Source organism: Ixodes scapularis, unplaced genomic scaffold, assembly GCF_016920785.2.
Source record: "Ixodes scapularis isolate PalLabHiFi unplaced genomic scaffold, ASM1692078v2 PGA_scaffold10__122_contigs__length_95168666, whole genome shotgun sequence".
Lineage (NCBI taxonomy): Eukaryota > Metazoa > Arthropoda > Arachnida > Ixodida > Ixodidae > Ixodes > Ixodes scapularis.
The window spans coordinates 90,958,219-90,979,804 of NW_024609836.1; the positions used below are offsets into that span (position 1 = coordinate 90,958,219).

General features: G+C 46.2%; 1 protein-coding gene across 1 annotated transcript; it reads right to left on the reverse strand.

Moving 5' to 3' along the window:
- Positions 1 to 3,562: 3,562 nt before the first annotated feature.
- Positions 3,563 to 8,723, reverse strand: LOC120840695 (juvenile hormone acid O-methyltransferase-like). The gene is made up of 3 exons (XM_040211310.1): positions 8,223 to 8,723; positions 6,232 to 6,391; positions 3,563 to 3,735 (listed from the first exon to the last, which is right to left on the reverse strand). Exons 1-3 carry the CDS (start codon positions 8,721 to 8,723, stop codon positions 3,563 to 3,565), a joined length of 834 nt encoding a protein of 277 aa, XP_040067244.1.
- Positions 8,724 to 21,586: the final 12,863 nt, after the last annotated feature.

The window sequence follows — 21,586 nt, forward strand, 5'->3', positions numbered from 1 at the left end:
CAACAAAATTTGCAATATATCCGTCGTGTTCAGAAATAGGCGGAATATGATCTACAATATCCGTAAAGGACATTCGCACTTTTTTATTTTGAGTCCGATGGCTGTATTTTTCGTTATAAGCGGCCCACTCTGGCAAGCGCTCGGAGACCAGCCAGCGGAGAGCACGTCACATCCGGCGCAATCGTGACGTAGTCTGTCTCGGGATGAACAAAACTGCGGCGAGGCTTACGTCGTCAGGACGCCCGAGCCGTTCCAGCCACCGAAGCGGTCGAAGCACGCCAGCGATCGGTCCACCGGAACTAGCCGCAAAGCTGCTTTTGTTGTGTATCTCGAGTGACGGGTCAATCTTCTACAATCTTGTAGAGGGAGAATAGCGACGTCTGGGACAAAGAGAGTCCATTTGAGTGGGTAGTTCCTCCCTCCCCTCTTCTCTTGTGCTGGCCGTAGAGCTTCGTCACAACCTGTCAGGTTTCGTAGATGGGCATTACAAACGAGGTTTTAGGGACATCCACCAGGTGCTCTTTGCTAATCGTTTAATTTGTGTTGAAATACCTTTTCGTGTCTTTTTTTAACAAGATATTGCTGTGTCCGATGTACGTAATTTTATTTTATTTATTCAAAAGACCCCTAAAGGCCCTCTGTATGAGTGTATTAAATAAGGGGGGGGGGGAGGGAGGGAAAGATGCCGAAAAAAAAAAAGACACGAAATTTCACTGTAGTTTTTCTTTAAAATTTCTTAAATAACTTTTGACCAGAGAACACACTGGCGCCTTTTATGTCGGCTTGATAAGTTCAAAGTCAGCATGTGTCGAACATGCTCCAGACGTGCCCGCAGATAAATTTTTCGCTGTGTCTGCAACGGACAATGTGTCCTTTGTACGATGTATGAGCAGTGTTGACTGCGATTTTTTGAGTGCTGGATAGAAGCACGAATAAAATTTGAATTTATTTTCAGTATCGACAATAGCGTGTCTTTCAGGTTTGAGTTAAGGTTGCCGTAAGCAAACCTCCGTCGCACCTTCGTGATTGGAGAAAACTATAAAATGTTGGCGTTTAATGGGAGTTACGTCGGGTCGGGGGATTTAGTTCTTTTCGGTTCACCGAAGCGGCGAATGGCGTTTTCCAAGAGGCAGGAAATATCCCGCGGACAGGGCAAAGTTCCTTTACTTTAAAGAAGCGCCATATCACCACGAGAAGACCGAAGTAGTTCCATAAAACTATGCACTACCTTGAAGCAAACCAAGCCTCCCAAAGATAAGCGCCATCACGGGTATCGCGGTTCTTTGTGCCGAATTTCGGTTTGAGGTCCGTAGATCAACTCTGGCGCTTCAGAATTCTTGTGGCAATCTATAAAAAAAAAGGCATAGAAACTAAAAAAAAAAAAAAAAACTATTCTGGCACTAAGTAACGCCTTAAAGTAAAACGGTATTAGACCCATTGCTGCGAGCCTAGTCTTGGCAAGTTTGAGCTAAACTGGGCGTTTCTCTAGACTGCTACCTAAGGGATCACTTCCTAGAAGAGTAGTAAAAGCACTCCCCCTCCCCCCCTTCCCCCCCAGAAGTAGACGCTAATACCCCATCAAACCTCGAACTCATCATCCCAGGCGTAAGAACAATTTAGCTTCCGAAGTAGGTGCTTAATCACTCCCTATCCTGCGGCGTTAAGGTGGCTTTCCGAATCGAGCGCTGCTACTCCTTCCAGTATGGTGTAAATGGTGCACTTATTTTTTCTTGAAACAGCCTTGCCTTCTTTTCAAGCGTATAAAAAGCCACCTAAAAAAAAGTTTAGTGGACCATTCCTTTAGAATGCCAAGAATCGGTTCCAAGGCAATCCCCTGCTTATTTTTCATCCTATCTTTTCTCGTACGAAAATGAAATACGGGGTCGTATGAAATATTGGGATTGTGAGGTCATAAATGGCCAAGCTATATACATGGCCATATATGAACTAATTTGCCCAACATATGGACACTTCTGTACGAGTCCTTATGGAAGTGTCCATAAGGACATATAGACACTTCTGTACGAGTATCGAGATATCGTGACAAAAGTGTGGCGAACATTAGACAAAGAAGAAAGCGAACGAAAATAAACAAATACACATTTTATAATATTGCTTTTATTGCCCCCACCTTTGATTCTACCTTCACCTTATCCAAAAACGACACAACCACCGTGCTAACCAATCTCGTTGGTTGCTGAGCGATAACAAGGCGCTCGACACTTCGGCATGCGCAAGTCTCGAGCACGTACATGCCTTGTCTTCAAAGTGTTATTCGCTCCAGGCAACACAGCATTGCTCCAGCACGCCGCCACATTTGTCTAGTGGGCTGTGGAAAACGCACTGAGAGTGAGCGTTGGCTCTCTTCGCGGAACGTTTGGTGCCGCACACGAGTCCACATTTCAGTGACTTCGCTTTTCTTTTTAGCGCAGCTGTTAAGGGCTGGTTTTCCCAGGATCGTGTCCCCCGCAAAGAAATGAAGACACTGAACTTTGGACATCTACCGCCATCTATGAGCGACGGCGGCAAGCCACGTATCTGATTGCCGACGTCGCTCATAGATGGCGGCAGGCTGCAGCCTTTCCACTCTAGCTTGCCGACTTGCGGCTGGTCATTACTTTCCGTTGTACAGCTCCGCTGGTCTTCCTTCTTCACCAAAGTGGAGAAGCTAAAGTTTTTTTTTTCTGGATGGTAAATGCTGAAAGGGAGGCGTGAGAATAATAGTTTGAATCGAATAGGGCTATGTCATCCATAGCCTTCACAGTATTAACTCAAGACAACCCGGCTCTCTTTGTTATGTTGAAGATGTGCACCAAGAAAGTGAGAGAGAGAGCGAGAGCGGGGGAGACGCGAGTGGGCGGGAACGCCAGAACGCCGAGCTCTGATTGGACAGATTAGTGGGTATACCTAAAGCTAGCTGCCTTTGACTCCACCGCACCCGTGGAACGCCTTACGACCCAGAACGTGGGCGACTCCGGCGTTTGACTTTAGCATCCGAACTTGTCCGACGAGTGCAGTGCGAGACAAAGGCACCTAGCTTTAGGCCTACCCACTAATCTGTGCAATAAGAGCGTTCGTGCTTTCTGAGGTCTTCGCGCGCCCTCCTCTCCTCCTCTCCCTCAGTCTCTCGGCCCATGCGGACGACGCTGCACTCTTCAATTTGAAGATAGTTTCATCGCTTATCACCCTGGCGAAAAATGCCGATTCACTGAGCTTTGCACGCATGCGTAGCGTCTGATCTACTGCACAGCAGATCGACAGCGCATGCTCGAAAGGCGTTCCACAACCGACCAGACAAAGATGGCAGCGTGCAGAAGGAGATTGGTGCAAAGGTCTATGCGGAAAGCAAGTCGTCTGCTACTGGCGCAGGAGATGCGGTGACGTCAGAACGACGCCGAGCTCTGATTGGCCGACTGAAAAAAATAGTGGGTAGATCTCAATGCTAGATGCTTTGAGGTCTACCCACTACTTTGTTTAGTCAGCCAATCAGTGTTGGGCGTCGTTCTGACGTCACTTCCATTCCTGCGCAAGAAGCAGACGACTTGCTCTGCGTATAGTCATCTCACGCGCTGGCCTTCGATGCACGGATAACGTAGACGTCGTAGTCGAGTGGGTATCCTCCGGCTTTTTGTTCGGCCCACAGTCTGTTCGCTTCCCTCATCACCTCCTCCCGGAAGTGCGGCTTTTCTGCTTCGGTGATGGCAGACGTGATCGGATTCACGGCGAGAAGTTCCTCTGAAAATCGAAGCAGAACGAAGTGAACTTTGAGGGAAGGAAAGTCAATGAGCGTTTGTCTCAGATAACACGACAACGATTACACGTCGAAGTTACTGTACTGAAAGGTGTAATATTATTTGGTTATTTTTTTATTCGAAAACGTCGAACATCGGAGAAGTTTTGTCGCATTATCAGCTATAATCCTTCATAATAAAATCAGAATGAAGTCGACGTATATGCAGTTCAAGTTTTTGTTCCTTTTTTGCTTCGAAAGCTTGTCTGCCCAATGCAAAGCAAATAGGATGTGATTTCTCTCTACGCAAAAATAAAAGAACACGTCTAAACATGCTATATATATATCCCATCAAGATTTATCAGCACACTCTGTAATGTTGCAACGACGATCTGTATTTTTTTTTTTGTTTTGTATTGAAATTTTTAAGCGTAGTTGATTCGATCGAAAGTGGAAAACACCAGCGAATACCTAACCACACCTAACATCAAAAGTAAGGTCATTACACTTTTGGAAAAGTTTTAAGGCGGATAGCCCTCTTCCCGTGAAAAACAAAAATGGCACAGATTTGCCTAGGCCAGCCGAGTGATTCTAACTGCTCTGCATGACAATATATGTTCATTTCCTTTTATTTTATCCACAAAAAACGTTAAGCCTAAAGGGACAACAGTTTTTCTTTTATCAGTATATAAAGGGACGGTTTCACGCAAGTCGCGAAAACTTGCCCGTATACCGACAGCAACTTTGTAATTTTTGTTCCTCAAGAGAAATTGTAATTTCTGCAAAAAAAAAAAAAAAAAGTTTGAATATGTTTTTGCGGTTGCACAACAAGAAAAAAAATATTTTGGCATAAATAAAGAAAAAAAAGTCGAACGGTCATGGTTATTTGACCCTATCTGAAAACACCCAATATAGACAATCACAGACAATCGCAATTCTTTTTTTTTGTATCTTTACTTCTTTTGCGTTGTGCCCTCCACGGCGGCGGATCTATTGTCGCTCGCAGGCGGCAGAGGTTCAGGTTCTGCCTCACCCTACCTCCTATGTCATGTTACCGCCAAGGTTGTAGGCTGATCTGTTTGCAAAGCCGCTCCTGTTGCTTGCTTTACGTCGCGTAAACGGAGACGCTACACGCCGGCTGTTGAAACAGGTACCGCGAAACGTGTTACAGGGTGGCGCGCGCTTATTAATTTTGAGGGAGATTTACAAAAAACACAAAACGTCACCGCAAAACAAAAAGTATAAAAAAAAGAAACTTTCAGCCTTTCCACTCTGGTGAAGAAGGAAGAAGAGCGAAGCTGTCCTATGGTGGCAATGAACTGATGGCCGTCCGGAAGCCGGCAAGCCAGAGTGGAAAGGCTGGAAAGGCTGCCGCCATCTATGAGTGACGGCGGCAAGTAGACAACCGGCAAACACAACACTCTGGACAGCTACCGCCATCTATGAGCCACGGCGGCAAGCAGACAACCGGCAAACGCAACACTCTGGACAGCTACCGCCATCTATGAGCCACGGCGGCAAGCAGACAGCCGGCAAACACAACACTCTGGACAGCTACCGCCATCTATGAGCCACGGCGGCAAGCAGACAACCGGCAAACACAACACTCTGGACAGCTACCGCCATCTATGAGCCACGGCGGCAAGCAGACAACCGGCAAACACAACACTCTGGACATTTACCGGCATCTATGAGCGGCGGCGGCAAGCAGACAACCGGCAAACACAACACTCTGGACAGCTACCGCCATCTATGAGCCACGGCGGCAAGCAGACAACCGGCAAACGCAACACTCTGGACAGCTACCGCCATCTATGAGCCACGGCGGCAAGCAGACAACCGGCAAACACAACACTCTGGACAGCTACCGCCATCTATGAGCCACGGCGGCAAGCAGACAACCGGCAAACACAACACTCTGGACAGCTACCGCCATCTATGAGCGGCGGCGGCAACCAGAGTGTTGTGTCGACATTGGTTTGGTACCGGACACGATCCTCGAAACCTAAGCCTTAACAGCTCCGCTGTAAAAACATTACGTATAATTTTGGACGCTCATTGTCCGCCCAAATGTATCGCTAGCGGTCGGAATCTGTTGACCAAGGTTTAAAAACTAACCGTAATCTTACTGAAAAGTTATACGTGAGTTTCTGGAATTTGAAATGGTATAATGGCGGCCAACGGACGAAGCCCTCGAAATTCTGAATACATGGAGCTGAAAGGCGCCAGTTACCAAGCACGGGTTCCATTTTCCCATTGAAATTTTGAGAAAATAACTTATAAACTTTGGTTGAGATAACAGTTCATTTGGAAAGTATGACGTATGGTTCGGACCACCAGCGTTTCATTTGGGCGGAGAGTGTGCGCTCGGCGATTCGTAGTTTAAATTAAAAAAAAAAGGAAAACACGTAAAAAAAAGTCTTTGCTTTTTTTTTCTTTTGGGGGGGAAAAAAAAAGGGGCGGCACGCTGTCTTGTGTTGAAACGGAAAATATCGACTTACGGATTAGGACGTCCTTATTGGTATAATGCGTGCATCTTTCTTGGATTACATCGCAAAGAGACGGTGTGAGATTGGCCCTTTTCAACAGGTCAGTCATGTAGGAGATGCGTGCTTCTTTTCCAACAAGCTCCAACGTTGGAGGAGTTGTACTCTCGCAGATCTGAAAACGAAGCGTGCAACGTATGCCTGAAAAACACACTCAGAGAAAAATACAATTTGTCTTACTTTGTGCTACTATTACTTCAATGCTAAAGAAAGAAAAATATCTAGGTACACCTAGCACTTGTTATGAGTTGTGAATCCGAAAGCATGTACATTATGATTATAATGCAATTGAATGCAAAGGTGCAAGCGAGCTGAACAAGAATGACAAAAATAATCCCTGGAGAAGGGGAACAAGAAAAGGAACACGCGTGTTGGCGCGCTGGCTGGCGCTGACTAGAGTTCCTGTATAGGCTCCCTACGGGAGCCAGAGTTGCGCATTTGTTTTCCCCGCGCCGCCACGCCGCTATTCGCCGAGATCCATCACGTGAGGAGCAAAGCATCCGGTGGCGTGCAAGAAAGCCACCTTTACGGTCGCTCCGCCGACGTTTCTCTTGCCCCGGCGCATGTTTCCCTGCTTTCCGCCTCCTTTTCCTCCTCTCCTGTTTTCCATGCGCGGCGGCGCGCGCGGCGCCGCTATTCGCCAAATTTAGTCACGTGAGGAGCAAAGCATCCAGCTCGTGCGGGAAAGCCGGCGCTACGGCCACGCACCGAGGCTGAATGCGCAACTCTGCTACCGTAGGTAGCTATACAGGAACTCTAGCGCTGACGGAAACGCAGCGCCATGCGGTGGCCGGTCGTTGAAACTGACGCGCAGCGTCGGTTTCAACCACAGGCATTTTCTTATTAACTGATGGCAAGGGGGTTTTATAGCCTCACTTTCTTTGCAGTGCGGAGTGAATATAGATTTCACATTTAAATATTCTAAGCTTAAATGGTAAAACAAAATGGCTAGGTGGCGTAAGCTACCGCCTGATCCAAAGGGCTCAGCCGGATTTATCCATTCATCCATCCATCCATCGGACACTGGTCGACGCGCGCTAGCCAATGGGATCGAAGCGGGGTGAAAGGTGCCGGGGCTAACCGGCGAATGGGAGCTGGTTTGACTTGGAGAAGGAATAAGAACCGTTTGGCGTGGTTTCAAAGTTGATGACGCCAGGTCGCTCCATGAGACAGTTAATCCTTTCGCATTAAAATGACGCACTGGGTAAATTATCGGCGTATACGTTATCTCGAAACACCAGTCACAACGACAAGAAATGATTGGGCAGTGCAATCGGGAATTAATTACTTGCTGAAAAGTTCACGCGAAGCAGCACGTGACAGTATATGATCGGGAGAGATGTGCGCCAAGGCAGTTATGTAATAGCTAACATTTCTTTCAGTCAATATTACTTTCGGATGAAAAGTTGGCTATAATATAACCACCATAATAAATGATGGTTTCCACACTTGCGACTGCTTACGACCGGAGTGGTTAAAAACCAGTTTTTTTAAGTGCACACTTGCGACCGAGTAGGATGGAGAGAGACAAGACCGGTTTTTAAGCCTCTTACGACGGTTTAGGACCAGCTGCGCAGCAGCGTATCCTGTCCTAAGACGTCGCAATAGGCTTAAACCGGGCATGTCTCTCTCGGTCGTACTCGGTTGCAAGTGTGTGAACGGGCCTTTAACTCTTGAAACCGCTTGCAACCTCGCTGTGACGGTCGTAAGCAGTGCTTAAGAACCGGTTGTGTCGCAGTCGGCCATAGTAAAACACAAGTGTCTGACAACTTCGTAAAAGCACATGATTTAAATCGGTACTACTAATGCTAGAAGATACCGATCCGCAGTAATCACCGGCTGTGTAATACTTTAAGTTCCTGTTTATATAAAAGAGGAGGTTATCTATAACAATTACATGTGCACAATAAATCCATCAACCTACGAACTGACAAACCAAGGCTTACCACCGCATATTTCTCCCAACGTTCCGTCCTGGCTAACTTCTTTCGAAACTGAAGATGGAAGCTGGAAGCGTAGAACATGCAGAGACATTCTCCACCGGGCTTCAACAGTTCGAAGACGTTCTTGAATCCTTCCTCCTGGTCCTTCACCCAGTTGAAAAGGAAGATGGCGTAGACTCGATCGAACTGACCGTACTTCTTCACGAAGGCGGACACGTCATCCGCCACGGCATCGAGAACATCGTAGCAAATCTTGGGATGGGCGAAGTTCTTCTTGGCGGTCTCGATCTTGTCCTCGGAAACGTCGACGGCAACGATTCGACCGACGGGAAGACAGCGGGGAAGAAGCGTTTCCCGCGTGACGTCCCCTTTTCCACAGCCCAGGTCGAGGAATTGCTGGTCCTCACTCGAAGACTTCAGCAGGGACCTGTGCAAGATCTCTAGGCCTTCTATAGTTATCGGACTGGCGACGTCTACATGCAACTCGTCTTTGGGCTGGGACATGGCGGGCACTGCTCTTCGCGCAAATCGAGTTTCTGCTTCTGGTAGTTGAAGTTCCAAAAAGCCTTGTTGCGAGTTACTGCAACACATACACAAAATAATACTTTTTTGAGTCTCGCCAATGTACGAAGTTGCTGGCAAAGAGAGTTGAAATATCACTGTCCTACTTTTTTACATACGCACTAGTGGACTGGTGGGTATTGCATTCAAGAGTGTAATGGGATATCTGCATCTGCTAGATCAGTCATCTGTCGCCGCTGCGGCGCGCAAAACACATATGGGGACTACGTTCACCCGAGTAAAAAACAACGTTTTAAGCGCCATTTACACATATGCGACTGAGTACAACCGAGAAAGACCAGACCGATTTTTAAGCCTTTTGCGACTTCTTAGGACCGGATCCACTGCAGCGGAGCTGGTCCTAAGAAGTCGCAAGAAGCTTAAAAACCGGTCTGGTCTCTTTCGGTCTTACTCGGTCGCAAAAGTGTGAACGGGCCTTAAGATGTAAAATTCGGTTTGAATTTTAACTAAAAAAAAACAACAAAAAACAACGTAGTTGCGATGCAGCACCTGTTTCCGCCCTCCCACCTATAGTTAGTTGGGGCATAGGAGTGTTGCAGGCGGCGCCGACGTTGTTTTCGTGTGTCTGCATTTTTGTGCTGCGACGGCAGAAATACTAGAAAAAAAAATCATTTATTAAATGCAGATATTTAGATACGTCATGTAAAAACAAGGATTCATACTGTAACACATGCTTAAGAGTGTCACGACACATGCCAAAATGCATTTAAAAAAATTTGAAGCGGTATTTAGAAATATTTAGGAAAGAATGCAGGGCTAATTGGCCCTGTACTTGTGTTGCTGCGGGAGACGTTCTTGGTTTAGCGCTACTAGCCTCCAGGAATTTCATCTCGAGCTGTTCCTCCAGGTGTCTCCACTCCTCTCCACTCCATTACTTCCCCCCATTGACTCCCCATACTTCTCTCCACCCTATTGACTTTCCCCGTCGGGTCGGCCTGTGTCCATAGAGTATGGCGAATGACGGGCTACGGCCGGTCACGTGTCAATTTTCCCGCTAAATTTAGCAAGTAAACTGTGTTCATGTGTAATTCGCGTGAAGTGAATTTTTCCGCTAAAGCTACAGGGAAACTGAATTTGTATACAGGTCACGTGACACGAAGTCACGTGATGTCATTTCCCCCCCCCCCCCCCCCAAAAAAAAAAAATTTAGTAAGGAGACTGAATTGGTGTTGTGGTCACGTGACGTCCATTTTCCCGCTAAACCTAGCGGGCAAACTGATGCCATGAGACGTCACCGGCTACGGCTTCACAAATGCAGCATCACGAAATCCAGAGCAACTAGCCAAAAAGCTTTTTACGTTAACACTAGGATACCTAGCCGCAGCTTAATACAGATATCTAAATATGTTTGCGAAAAACACCGCATGTATGCTGCGTGTCACTGTAAGCTCTGGTTCACATATCTGCTTTGGTTGCGTTCGCATGTAACGGTTGGTTGCGTTCGCATGTAACGGAAACGACCGTAAAGTCAGAATGACCGGGGCTAGTGTTTGTCGTACACAGCGTGGCAAGCGATGCAAGAGGTAGCTTCGCGAAGCAATCCATGAGTCACGGGTGTTGAGGTGTTTTGGCCGTTGCGGTCGTTACGGTTGCATGCGAATGCAGCCGTTGCAATTGTGTGAGCCAGTCTTAACTGAATTGTGCGAAAGTCGCGCCAAGCTCCCCGTATATGGTCCCCATTTTTACTCATGAAATGAGCAATTTTTCCTTCACCTCTTGGTGATCGAGCCCATGTAAATTCGTTGGTGACGGGTAGCTTTATAGGGACAGTTCTAGTATACCGAGATTTTGCTATTCACACAGTGGCGAAACAAGCATACATCTTCGTACCACCACCACATCCGGTGTTGGTGCTTTGAGGCATTGAAAAATAATAATTTTTCAGTTTTGAAATACGAAAGAACAATAATATTGTAAGAGATCCGCGAAGTAGGCATGATTGAATAATTGATTGCATACACATTGCCGAAAACGCCTATATTGGCGAGGAACGCCTTCGGTACGATGAAACTCCGTGGTGATCTTGGTGCGATTGGATTAGAACGGTCCTCTCGAAGCTTTGAGGATTTCAAAAGGCCGAATTGGCGATTGCATTAGCAACGGAAGCCGATTAGCCGATCGCCTTGCGAGGAGACCGATTAGCCGAGCACAAACAAATACTAACATACAGACTCGCCTTGCGAGTATGTATGTTAATGTTTGTTTGTGTTCGGCTAGCTGGCAGGGAAGGCAATGGCGCTACTTTCCGAAGATCCAGTAATTTTAGGACAGCCAAGTGATCATCAGTATTTTTTTGTTGTTCTCTTTGTATGGAATCTCATTCATAAAAACTACTAGGGTGTGTTAGACGATGTTCTCTTAGGGCACTAACTTCAATGTCACCCAATTTACTATTAGGGGGAGGGAGGTGAATAAACGGGTCAGGGGAGTGTGGTTTCAATAAACCTTTTTTTTTGTACGGGAAAGACAGATAAAACAAGACTAAAGCCTCATTTCAGTGCTTCCCTATTGAAAATATTTCTCTGGGGCCCACCAGAATTTATGAAGGATCTTGTCGTACCCTTACAAACTTTCTGAGAGGTTTCAGACTTCTATCGAAATTTTCTAACAGGTACGACTTATCCTTCTATAATTTCTAAACGGTGTGAGAGGTCCGACATGGTTTTTAAAAAGGCCTGTACGGTCTGTGAATTCTTTTACGAGAAAGCACGTGAGCATTCATACTAGTTTTAACAGGTCTATGGGAATGATCACGCGACCCTTCAGGATATATGCGTCGGGGAATCTGCTTGGTCATTTTGTATCCGTTTGTCGCAAGGAACGATCGTTCATTGTCGGCTTTCCGTGCCCCACGTGGATCTATCTCCTAAGCAGCTCAGTCTGCGGATATAATAGAAAGTCACTCAGTGCCCTGCTTTTGCGGCTATTAGTCCGTCAGGCTTTAGAAGCTCGCCGTGCGAGTGAAAAAGACTCCGGGGACGCTACCGTGCCGGCACCAGTGACGACATTGTGACCGTGCTCAAGACGGCGGCAGATGTTGGTTTTCCTTTCGTGGGTTTCGCTAAACGTGTTACTGGCAGTGTGTATGCATGTGGTGTACCCGCTAGGTTTTAAGGGTTGGATTCTAGTACATCTCAGTCATTCACCTCGCGGCATTCTGAGTACCTTGAAAGGTAGTTTTGGTGAAAAAGAACTCGATTAGCGCTACTTGATCTGTTCGCTTCTCTCAAGAGCTGCTTGCTCCCGGGTTTGAGTACACGTTGGTTCCTATTGTTTTTCTGAGTTTCAACAAGCACGTAAAACTCAATGTCTAAAATAAACTTATATTGTCGTTTTAAACAACTGCATTTTTGGCGTAGGGTTTTTAGTCATTTGGGTGTCTAAAGGGTTGAAAGGCTGAGGGGGTCTGAAGGGCTCAGGCTGAAAGGGTTCGGAGGGCAGAGGGGTCTGGTGGGCTGAAGGGGTTTGAAGAGTTGAGTCACATAGCACATCAGGGCTGAAGGATTATTTTGATAGGGTTTTCACTGATTGTAGTTTGATTTCTCCCAACGTAGAGTTTAACATAGTTATTTTGACATACATTTAGCGTTTGCTAATTTGTTCTGCTTCAACATACTTCCACTGAGATGAGTAGCCAACTTTTGTAAGTTTGGTGTAGAATGATAGTGCGGATGACTTCTTCAGCATTGAGGTTTGAATTTCCCGGCAGGAGTGTTACAACTTTATGAATGATTCACATGATCAAGAGGAGGGGGAGGTGGGAAGCCGATACCCTCTATACTTATAACGAGATACGTACCACACCACCCTCGGAGTTCTATAATATCGGATATACAGCTGAACGCGCACTTGTTACCAGAATTATCAATATTGTTTGAAATACGTAGGACCAAACCGTGCACGTCCAAAATGTATTTCGCGATAACTGCAGCGACGATATATTCGCATCACAATACTGCCAAATCTGGGCGCGTAGGCTGAAGGTTTTAGTGTCTGTGCTTCCAGTATTGCTGTCGGTGCCTGGCGGTGCGACTAACATTCAAATACTCGTAGGGCCAAAAGGATGCTGAAACTAACCCTCGATGATATCTAGTTCAAGTGAGACTCAAGGCTTGTTCACACTTTTGCGACCGACTACGACCGACCCCGACACAAGCGGTCGTTAAGCATCTTGTGATCGCTCACGACGGGCTGTGCAGCAGCGATGGCGGTCGTGAGCGCATATAAACCGGTTATGTCGGAGCCGATCGTAATCGGTCTTAAAAAGTGAACGCCGAATTGGAGCGCAGCTCTTGAGGAAGAGGAGGGAAGGGTACTGAGGGCCACGTGTTCTCGGGGGGAGGGGGTCACGTGCCCCCCCCCCCGAGGGCACGTGACCTTGGTGGGGTCACGTGGGGGCAGTCACGTGCCCCCCCTCAGAGGTCACGTGACCTCGGGAGGGGGTCACGTGACCTCGGGGTGTCACGTGACTCCCCAGGTCGCGTGACCAAATTTTTCCGCTAGATTTAGCGGGGAAATTTGTTCCGATAGATTTAGCGAGGATATTCTTCCGCTAGATTTAGCGAGGAAATTTTTCCGCTAGATTTAGCGGGGAAATTTATCCGCTAGATTTAGCGGGGAAATTTTTCCGCTAGATTTAGCGGGGAAATTTTTTCCGCTAAATTTAGCGGGGAAATTTTTTCCGCTAGATTTAGCAGGGAAATTTTTTCCGCTAGATTTAGCGGGGAATTTTTTCCGCTAGATTCAGCGGGGAAATTTTTTCCGCTAGATTTAGCGGGGAAATGTTTCCGCTAGATTTAGCGGGGAAATTTTTTCCGCTAGATTTAGCGGGGAAATTTTCCCGCTATATTTAGCGGGGAAATTGTTCCGCTAAATTTAGCGGGGAAATTTTTCCGCTAGATCTAGCGGGGAAATTTTTCCTCTAGATTTAGCGGGGAAATTTTTCCGCTAGATTTAGCGGGGAAATTTTCCCGCTAAATTTTTCCGCTAGATTTAGCGGGGTCATTTACCCATAATGCACCGCGCGGTTACGCCGACGGCGACGGCGACGGCGACGGCGACGCCGCTCAAGCCGGAAACGGGCGCCTAAGAGCTGCGCTCTAAAATATGAACCAGCCTTCACGCCCCCAAAATATAGCTTCTCTTTTATTAATGTGAAGTATGCTTAAAAGCAAGATTCTGCGTTTTGGGAGTTTAGTTTTGAGGAAAATCAGAGGTTGTTTTCAGAATGTATTTTTTTCCCAAAAATTCTCAATTTTTCAAAGCATTCGTTTAGGACACTTGAAATCTTGAATTTTTAAGTGTGCTTAGCATTTCAAAGTGTTCAACTTCAAATGTAGTCATGCTTTCGAGCAGCAACAAATTACAGTGTAACTACAGAAATAATTATATTCAGTCAATCTTTAGAACATTTGTGACCAAAATGAATGCCTTGTTAGTTGCCATTGCGCCAGTGTTTACGTCAACTTCTTGTCCCTGTCGATTTTTATTTCGGCGCTTGTCTACGCTCATAAACCAACTGACCCAAACTGCCAGATTACTGCAACTGACTGAATCCGGAATTTCTGTCGTCAAGAAGGATGGCAGAGGAACTTGTGCAAAGGTTCAGTCTGACACAAAAGGAGGTCAAAGGAGCTCTTATACGGGAGGAAGGCCCCCGCTTGAACTGGTATACAGAATTGACCTTGTTCCGGCAATTGTCGCGAGGAGGACGTTGATAAGGGTTCTGAGGACACCCTCCTACCGCTCATTCACACTGGAAGCGGATCCGCGTTCGCAAAGCGGTTGCGAACGCTGTTGTATGAAGATCCAGAACAATTGCACGCGCACTCGATGACATCGAGTGCGCGTGCAATTGTACGGGATTCTTATTGGCAACGTGCGCGACCGAAGGTGTCGCTGTGGTCGGTCTTCCACGATTGGCCGTACGCTGACTATGACGTAAGAAAAGTATTTATCATCTACTGAAATAAGAGGAATGAAAGAACTTTAATTTTGACGGTGTTGGCAGTGTCCCTTTGAGAGCGCAATGATTTCAAGCTTCCACCATGCTATTTACAAACACCATCGAACTTGTTGTTTGCAAGGTAATGACGTCACAACGGGGAACCGTAGGAGGGCGCCACTAAAACTTCTCGCCGCTAATACAAACGCGTTCGCAACCGCTTTGCGAACGCGGACGCGCTTCCAGTGTGAATGAGCGGTTAGAGTGCAGCTCTTAGGCGGCCGTTTCCGGCTTTAGCGGTGTCGGCGTCGCCGTAGGAGTAACCGTAACGCGTCGGCGTGACGCATCGGTGTCGCCGTCGCCGTATAGCCGTAACGCGTCCCATAATGCACCGCGGTGACGCGCGCGTTGAATTATGAGACGTTTCCCATAATGCACCGCGCGGGAGGGAGGACTGGGAGGAGGAGGGGGAGAAGAAAGGAGGGGAGGAGGGGGGGAGGAGGAGAATGAGGAGGAGAAGAAAGAGGGAGGAGGAAGAGAGGACGAGGAAGGAAGAGGAGAGGAGAGCTGAGGAGCAGGGGAGGAGTAGAGGAGGGAGGAGGAGAGGAACACCGTCCCCTCCGTACTCTCCCCTCCTCCTCCTCAAAAGCTGCGCTCTAATTCGGCATTACAGGCAGTCTTAAACTTCTTCCATTTTTTTTAGAGCTCAGCTCTTAGGCGCCCGTTTCCGGCTTGAGCGGCGTCCCCGTCGGCGTCGGCGTAACCGCGTGCGTTGCAGTATGGTAATAATGCAAGCGAGCGTAAACGCGCGTTAGTTTATGGGAAAATTTAGCGGCAAAATTTTCCCGCTAAATTTAGAGGAAAAAGTTAGCAGGGAAATTCCCCCCCCCCCCCGTTATTTTAGCGGAGAAATTTTTCCGCTAAATTTAGCGAGAACATTTTTCCACTAAATTTAACGAAACAATTTAGGGGGAAATTTAGCGAAAATTTCTGGCTAAATGGGAGGGGAGCAAGAGAGGAGGAGGGTGGGGTACAGAAGGGACGAGGGGCATACCCTCCCCTCCTTTCCCTCAAGAACTGCACTCTAACTCGGCCTTACAGAAAATGTTAAACGTCTTTCATTTTCTAAGCCTTCGGAAAGGGCAAAGTGAAACGAACGAACATGGAAACAAGAAAAACTGGACGAAGAAAATGTCTTTCAGTCCCAGAAAAAATGTCTTATTTTTTTTTTTTTTTACTGCGGAGTTTTTGAATTTTTAGTTTTTCAGATAAATCCGAAGTGGAGATATTTTTACGTACTTATCAGTCGCAGCCGGCTTAAGAAACGCAAGGCTTATTATGTTCCCGCTTCTCGATTACTTCTTTGGCGTTCTTAGTGACTAATGCCGCAGTCAGTGGTGCCACGGTGCGGCTTCTAGACGGACCAGACGAAGTCCATGACGTCGTCAAGAAGTCGAGGACGGCGCAGACAGCTTTTTACTATGCGGCGTTACGTGGACGGTGTCGTTGGTGGCGCTGCCAACCAGCTACCAAGTTTTCACATCAAAACTATATAGTTTTCACATTTAAATACTCTCAGCTTAAATGGTAAAACAAAATGGCTAGGTGGCGTAAGTACCGCCCGATCCAAAGGGCTCAGCCGGATTCATCCATCCATCCATCCAAGGAGAACACACCAGCCGCAAGCCCTTTTTTGGCAGCAGGGTCGCATATTTGCTACAAAAAAATATTTCGAGTCCGATGAAAGTAGGGGGAGCAGTGCGGAAGACTGTGACGGAGCTCCGGGAGTTGATGGCAGTCGCTTGGATTGTCTTGCTTTCCGCGACTACGAGTTCTCGTGTTTACGGTGTTTTGATGACCTTGCAAAGTATCGATTTGGGGAGCTCTAGTATTTCTTCTTTTTTTTTTTAATAATGGAGATGTGCGAGAGCGATAGGTGCGCGTTATTGCTTTCCAAATGTTGCGAGTTTTATGACGTCATCGCACATGACTCCAGTTGTTTTGGAGAAAACCGTCAAATTTTCAGTCATCAATTTCTTCTACATCTTTAAACTTTCATAGGGCATGTCTGCGCAAAAATCTAGGCATGCGTAAGTTTCTGGTCAGTGTATTTTTAATTCCTATTGGTCAGGAGACACCATGCAATCCCAAGACAAATCTTTTATTTTATTTTCTCTTTTAATACTTTTAATTTTGTTCCACTTTTTCGTAACAGAAGTCCCTCGTTCAAAGTGTAGCCGCGAAAGTACAGAATATGAATAACAAAATGAGAAGTTAATAACCAAATCGGAGGGCCGTCGTCCAACTAATTTGAAATTTTCTGGCACATCGAAACATGACAGTAAAAATCGGGACTCGGAGTTGTCAGTTCCGCCTGAAATTGATGTAGTATACTTGCAAACCTTGTTTAATTAAACTCTGGCTATGCAGCGCATCGCTTCCAATCACGGTATGGTTTCGCCTCTGAAAACATTTGAAACTTTCTTACTCGACATCGGATCTCGACAACGAAATCGAGAATGCGTTTTTCCGCGAAAATGCGATCTGCGACTGCGAAGAATGCATTTTCACGCGAAGACGTTAGCTCTGTCTTGTATATCACTGTCATCTTTCTGACGACCACGGTGATTGGCTACATGGGTGCTCCGCGGGAAAGCGAACCCTTAAGTTTTGTCCATAAACAGCGCGTGTATCACTCGAGTAGATACTTTATATATGACGAGAGTTAGGAACGTGGTCAGCTAAACGAACGCATCAACAACGCGAATAATGTTGCACGTAATCATCTTACGTCAATTTACATTTATTCAATTTGCTTCAGCGACGGCCAGAAATTTCTTTGGTAAAAACTTCGTTTCGACTTTTATTATTTGAAAAAAAAAAATCATCTTTAAACTGGAGTCACTTCAAACAGAGAGAAGACAAGTGGTTGTTTGATTCCTTTTATAGTCGCTTTGAGGGAAGATTACTGAGGGTCCCTCTAAGAAACCTTGAACGTTTTCTTTCCCGCCAAGCACGCGAGAAGACCAATCGTTGTCATCTATACCGATTATGCCGAAAGTGCTCGGCAAATGACGGAGCTGGAAATATATCTATATCTATATATATATACATATATATATCTGAAAATCGAAACTGTTTGCTCTGACACTGAGCACTGTGAAACGTCACGATGCCACATCGCAGACTTTATCGACATTACCATTCGGAACGTTTTCCTAATTTTAAAAACAACCTCTCCCCCCTTCCGTTGCCCCCCCCCCCCCCTCCCCCCTCCACTTTTTTTCGAATCCTCAACCTAACGCCACGTTATAAAGTATAACTCTCCTTATTATTCGGTGCAGTGCCAGACTGTTTTTCATCCAACGTCATGTCCCAGCTTGCTCGAACTTAATTGCTCTGTCGCACGAACTACAGTCCTAAATATTCCAGCTGCGCGCCATTTTTTTATTTTTTTAGTTTTCGGTTTAGATGTGATTTTACAGGAGTTCCAGAGTGCAAAACAGAACTATTGCCCGTACTCACATGAACGTGCACCGCGTTTTACGGAATACAATCCAACGTAACCGGACGAGTTTAGTTTCCGCTAAAATTTCTCAGTATACATAATATATATTTATATATATATATATATATATATATATGTGTGTGTGTGTGTGTGTGTGTGTTTGTGTGTGTCTGCACCGAAAACCAGAGCAAACGTTTTGTTTCACTGGAAGCACGAGGAAAAACATGCAACATGGTGTGGTACATGTCGTTTTCTGATCATGAGGAGACGAGAGCACCTTTGCGACTTCCAACAGTCATCCCCGGCCCAATTTTTGTTTTATGCGCGCACGAAGCGTTCCCCAGTCGCCGACGGTTTAAGAAATACGGGGTGTGGTGAGCCCCTGGTTATCGCTCCACAGCCAATGAGATTGCCACGATCAACCTCTAGGAACACCCAAGCACCAATCAGAGGGGCTCGAAACGCGATCGTAATGTGATTCTTAAGTTGTCCGTGTCTAGAGCCACCGACAGCAACAGCAGAGGTATACTGGAAAAAATGCTACATCATGCGAAAGTACAAAACGGGTGGATAATATACGAGCACAACACACATATTAAAGAAATTTGAGTAATCGTATCTAGGCTTACAAAATATGCTCTAAGTTGCTTAAAGGACCTCTTAATCAGATCCAACTCACTAGCACCAAACTGGTTGGGCAAATTAGGTAGCGTATATCTAATCATCTGAGAGCCGTAATTTGTCCTCCGCGCTACCATTTCCCAATGTTCTGCTTGATTAGTAAGGTAAGCAAGTTCTTTTACGGAGAGATGTGCCAAATTCGTAAGAAAACCCGTGTTTCTGTTGCTCTCCAATTTGAATGTACTGCTAAGTCTATAGTTGTGTAAATTGTATAAATAACGCGGAGAGGCCGTAAACGGACCAGCTGAATGAGAGTCAAACGGGACGCCGCCGATGGACCTCAACACCCTCTTTTGTAATAAAAATTCCCTCTCACGACTGAATAATCTAGCTGAGCCCCAGATGAAATGGCAGTAATTTAAGTGGCAATAAAACAGTGATGTATAGATTAGTCATTTCACGTTCTTTGGCAAAATTGACCAATGACGGTATGTAAAGCCACCTATTCGTGACAGTTGAGGGTTTATAAAATTAATGTGATTGTCCCAGGACATATTTTGAGAAAACAATACTCCCAATGCCCTGAAATGACTCAGAATCTCAGTTGTAGTCAAATTTAGAGCGATATCTCGCGTTAATCTGAACGATCAATTTTTTTTTTTGTGAAAACGTACAGCTTTCGTTTTGTTTATGTTTATTTGACATTAGTTCTCCCGACTCCAAAATTCCAGTTTGGACAACGTCAGACTTGCCGTAACTACTAGCACATCGCAGTCCCCTCCCTAAGTAAGTATTGTTGTATCGTCGGCATAGTTGAACAAATTTTACATTTGAGTTAATGTTTACGACGTCATTTACATATATGTTAAAGAGGAAGGGACCTGATATACTGCCCCGAGGAACACCACGAAGTATTGGTTTTACTGAGGAGGAATTCCCATTTAGACAAACATACTGAACCCAACGCTCCAAGTATAAATTGCAAAAAAAAAAAAAAAACTTTATTAGAGGTTTTACTTGTTAAGAACGACGAAGGACAACTCGCAAGGCAAAAAACGTAAACATTATAAGCCACATGTTGTTTCTCAAGCTCTCGGTGACCACAAGGGAAAGTCGGGGTCGTGCCCAACGTGTCTCTTTTATCTATGCATCTTCTGACACCCTAAATAACAACGATACCTCTTTATGTGAAGTCAATCGATCATAAATGACAGTCGCATATGGCACCACCCGTTGTATGGGCCAACGCGGGCTTGTTTGTAAACAGGGTGTCGGTCTATAGCTTCCGGGATGGTGCCATTAAGGGTTCACTTATACTACGGCGTCTAGCATAGCAGACGCGGCGTAGCGCAGCGCACGCAGATACCGATTGGTCGCGGATATCGAGTTCCTGCTCGCCGGCCAATGAAATGCGCGTGTTCTGCGCTACGCTGCGTTCGCTGTGCGCGACGTTGGAGTACACTAGAGCCTTTAGAAACATACGAAAACGTATGGCGACGTTGTCGGATTCAATGAGTCAGAGAAGATCGGTTTGTTCAGGGCGATTTGCCCAACGTTTATTACGTTCGAATCAATGGGAAGAAGTTTCAGCACAATTAAAACGGGACAAGAAATATCACAATTTCCAAAGAACCGCTGACAGCAACGCTTCCACCCGTCCACTGTTTTACCGGGTTGCCCTGCAACCCATTCCATGTAAAGATAGCGGAGAACTTACAACATCTTCTCTCCGCTAAAGAGCCGTCCACACACTTGCAACTGAGTACGACCGAGAGAGACAAGACCGGTTTTTAAGCCTCTTGCGGCGGCGTAGGACCAGATGCGCTGGTGCGAAGCAGGTGCCGCCGTCGCAAGAGGCTTAAAAACTGGCCTTGGCGCTCTCGGTCCTACTCAGTCTTAAGTGTTTGAACGGTGCTTAATGACCATTGCATAGAAGCGTCACACTACATACGTTCAACGTGTGGAGTTAGATGCTCGGCGCGAGATGGCAAAAGTTACATGTCATGTGGGAGGTATACGTGTCTGCCATTAGGTGCCAGGAGTATAGACCCTTTTCTTTGCAAGCGCCACCATGTGACGCTCCAGTAATTGACATCCCAGCGAACATCCGGTTCATAAAAATAATGAACAAAGCCCACCCTAGCACTGCTGCTTCAAACGTGGATGAAACATGTAACCACCACTTCTCCACGTGTATGCCAAAGGAACCAAGAAGCGCGAGATCTGTTCCAATTCTTGAATATTCTTGTAAACCGACTTGTCTCCTCCAAGATGTTAAATCGTACAGCCGAATGCCCTCACTAAATCTCCAACTTTGCCGTTCGTCTAGTATTTATGCTTTCTAGCACTGGCGACATAAGCAAAGTCAACGGGTTCGCAAAGACGAAGAGACCGAAAGTCGCTTTGGACGCTAGCAGCGGTTCATGTTCGTAAACAGTTAAAGGGTCTTATATAGGTGAAACTATTGATGATTCACTTTTGCTCGCGCCCAGTTGCACTTCTCCGCAGTACAATAAAATCCTTATCGTCCACTGCGTGTTTCAAATGACTTTACTGAAAAAAAAAGGAAAGTCTGAATTTGTTTTCTTGCAGAAGAGCGAATCCGGCGGTCACGACGACCATATGCTGGGAAGGATCACAGGGAATAGGGAGTTTTCGTAGACCACGTTTCCCCCTCCGCTCAGCCTTCCGCAACGAAGAAGCCGCTACTGC

Excerpts from the sequence above, each read along its gene's own strand:
- LOC120840695 (XM_040211310.1), bottom strand. The coding sequence starts at position 8,723 with ATGTCCCAGCCCAAAGACGAGTTGCATGTAGACGTCGCCAGTCCGATA. Across the intron at positions 6,392-8,222 it reads GTTGGGAGAAATATGCGGTG|ATCTGCGAGAGTACAACTCC; the intron begins GTAAGCCTTGGT and ends CTTCGTTTTCAG. Across the intron at positions 3,736-6,231 it reads CAATAAGGACGTCCTAATCC|AGGAACTTCTCGCCGTGAAT; the intron begins GTAAGTCGATAT and ends TTCGATTTTCAG.